At 39.8% G+C, this 2,500-nt stretch overlaps 1 protein-coding gene across 2 annotated transcripts in view; it reads right to left on the bottom strand.

Annotated features, from left to right (window-relative positions):
* Window positions 1–755: 755 nt before the first annotated feature.
* LOC138020473 (chymotrypsinogen A-like) overlaps window positions 756–2,500 on the bottom strand; it is a 15,545-nt gene continuing 13,800 nt past the window's right edge. For both annotated transcript variants that reach the window (XM_068867456.1, XM_068867464.1), the window contains 2 exons: window positions 1,650–1,742; window positions 756–1,089 (listed from right to left, as the gene is read on the bottom strand). In XM_068867456.1, coding sequence (XP_068723557.1) covers window positions 860–1,089; window positions 1,650–1,742 — 323 coding nt within the window. In that variant the 3' untranslated portion in view covers window positions 756–859. The remainder of the gene's footprint in view (window positions 1,090–1,649; window positions 1,743–2,500) is intronic.

The raw sequence follows: 2,500 nt of genomic DNA, 5'->3' as shown, positions 1-2,500 counted from the left end.
TGACTGAATCATTTGGGTTTGGGAGGGAATCACGGAGGGCTAGGCGTTTGATTCACAAATTAATGCTTTATTATAAGATTGTTCATAATCTCCGGCACTCCTTCCTTCCTACAGTCTGAGGTCCATTGCCTACCAGAGTTCGCCAGCGAACTCAACTTTCCTTAAGGTCTGCTTTGAAATTCTTTATCTTTTCAGCTCGTACACAACCTTTCAAACATTCCCTTTTTCCATCTACAACCAAAGCATGGAACAATAGTGATGCTCGACTTAGGTCACTCGACGGTATACGGACATTTAAGAGGGAGCTAATTAAGGTTCTTAATCTACCATGGTATATTAGGCCTTTTGATTATTGTCTGGACAGATACACGTCTATTCTTCATACTCGTATGTGTTTGGACGCTTTTGCCTTGAACTACAGTATTACTTATGTAGAATTGGGGCAAAATTTTCTCCTTCCTGCTTGACTGTGCGGACAAGCATTGAAGACATATATCACTTTTTTTCTTCATTGTCCTATATATTCGGCCCTTTAGAGCTAACTTGTTGGCCTCCGCCGATTAAGTGCTAGTACTGCGATCTCGTCCGTCTGTGAATGGATTTTCTTTTTCTTTTCATTCTTCACTTGCACCCACTGTACTGAATTAACGTATCCATGCGTGAGTTCTCTAGATGAGCATACCTGCACTGCTCTTAGAGCAAACGCTCCAAATATGTTCAAATTAGTATGAAAAACAAAACAGGACAAACAAATCTTCTGTATTAATTTCAAATATTAATCTTTATTTTTTTCAGTTAATATTTTTTTCAACCATCAATCAATCAATCATATGCGATCCTCGCTCGGGTAACAACTTTGCTATCCAATGTACTTGTTTATCCACTCTCTAAAGACGGAAACTCGTGCAAAAACCGTGTACTTCTTGAAAGCGTCACAATCACTTGAGCCCCAGCTTACAGCACCTTGAAGCACCCACAATCCACCATTATCCCTGCAGACGAAAGGACCCCCGCTGTCACCATGGCAACCGCCAAGTCGGGTTCCTTGAACTCCAGCACAAAGCATCGCTCTAGTTATTCCGTAGCCATCTGAAACGAAAAAAATTATTCGTCTTGAAGAAGATAGCCATGCGTGTAATTGTGATAAGAACTAAGATATTTGTCAAAGACTTGCAGTCGCTTTAGGAAGGCTGTCAGGATCCAGTCGATAGTCATACGCAAAAAATGCTGATCTAAATCGAATGGAATATCCTCTTCATTATTTTCATTATCGTTATTATTATGAGTAGTAGCAGTAGTAGTAGGAATAGTAGTAGTAGTAGTAGTAGTAGTAGTAGTAGTAGTAGTAGTAGTAGTAGTAGTAGTAGTAGTAGTAGTAGTAGTAGTAGTAGTAGTAGTAGTAAGTGGTAGCAGTAGTATTGTCATTGTCAGTGCAATTGTTATTACCTTTTTTTCCCTTTGTATTACCTTTGCAGTTAATTGTCAAACGGGCGTCTTTAAGCCACCGCCCAGTTATAGGAAAGTGTGTTAAATTCTTTAGGCTGCTTCTTCAGGATTCACAAGTTATCCCTGATAAAAGGTCAGCTAAATGTCGTGAAACTTTGGTACTGTCATTGAATGAAAATATGTTATTTCTTTCGAATACTTACTCTTCCTTTTGCAAACGGATTCTGATACTGGAGATATCTTCGCTTGCTGCAGAATATTATGGGAGTTCCCTGGGTGTCTGATTTTACCCCATCCTAGAAGGCACAACACTGCATGTAAGCAATTAGGTGGTGATGGTAAGATCTTAGTTCAATGAATTGCGGTGTCCTTTTCTTCCAAATCCCGGTCTGTATGTACATCATCATCATTAGGCAGGATTACGAAGATCTAGGTGGGTAACACGGCCTTGAACCAAGCATTACTCAGGCCCCAGAGGACTTTGTAAGGGGAGGAGGGGTGTTTCGATGGGTACGATTTTTACTTACGACTTTCGCATGCGACTATAGCTTAAGCTACATTACTTTAATACAAATCAACTGACGTTCATTAGTCGAGTATTTTCAAAATCTAAAGAAAAAAAAACATGCCAAATTTTCATCGTAGTGGCACTTTAAGTTGAAGGCCTTGATGTAAAGTTTTTCGCAACTGATTATATTTCCTTGACGAGTAGAGTTAGGGAGAAAATTGTCACGTTCTAGATCTAGAAATAGTTCGGAAAAAGGACACTTGACACTGAGGCGTAAATCTTTATTTCTTTGTTGTTCAGTGAAGGCCAGTTTTTAACATCACGATACGCGCTCAATGTTTTACAGAAGCTGACGTTCTTTCAACTTCGTGAAAATTAAAAGCTTAAAAGCTTTCAGTCCACAACTTAATACACAGGGGCGTAGCCAGGGGAATCTTAGGGTGCCAGTGACCCCCCTGGAAAATCAAACCAAGAATATCTAATCGCGAAAAAGCAGCAAGCTGAGTGGATGACTGCGGTACAAAATAATCGGCTTGCAATTCCAGC

The sequence above is a fragment of the Montipora capricornis genome, chromosome 2 (genome assembly GCF_036669925.1).
Source record: "Montipora capricornis isolate CH-2021 chromosome 2, ASM3666992v2, whole genome shotgun sequence".
In the NCBI taxonomy this organism is placed as follows: domain Eukaryota; kingdom Metazoa; phylum Cnidaria; class Anthozoa; order Scleractinia; family Acroporidae; genus Montipora; species Montipora capricornis.
The sequence above is the reverse complement of the archived record's forward strand: the minus strand, read 5'-3'. Positions and strand labels throughout refer to the sequence as shown.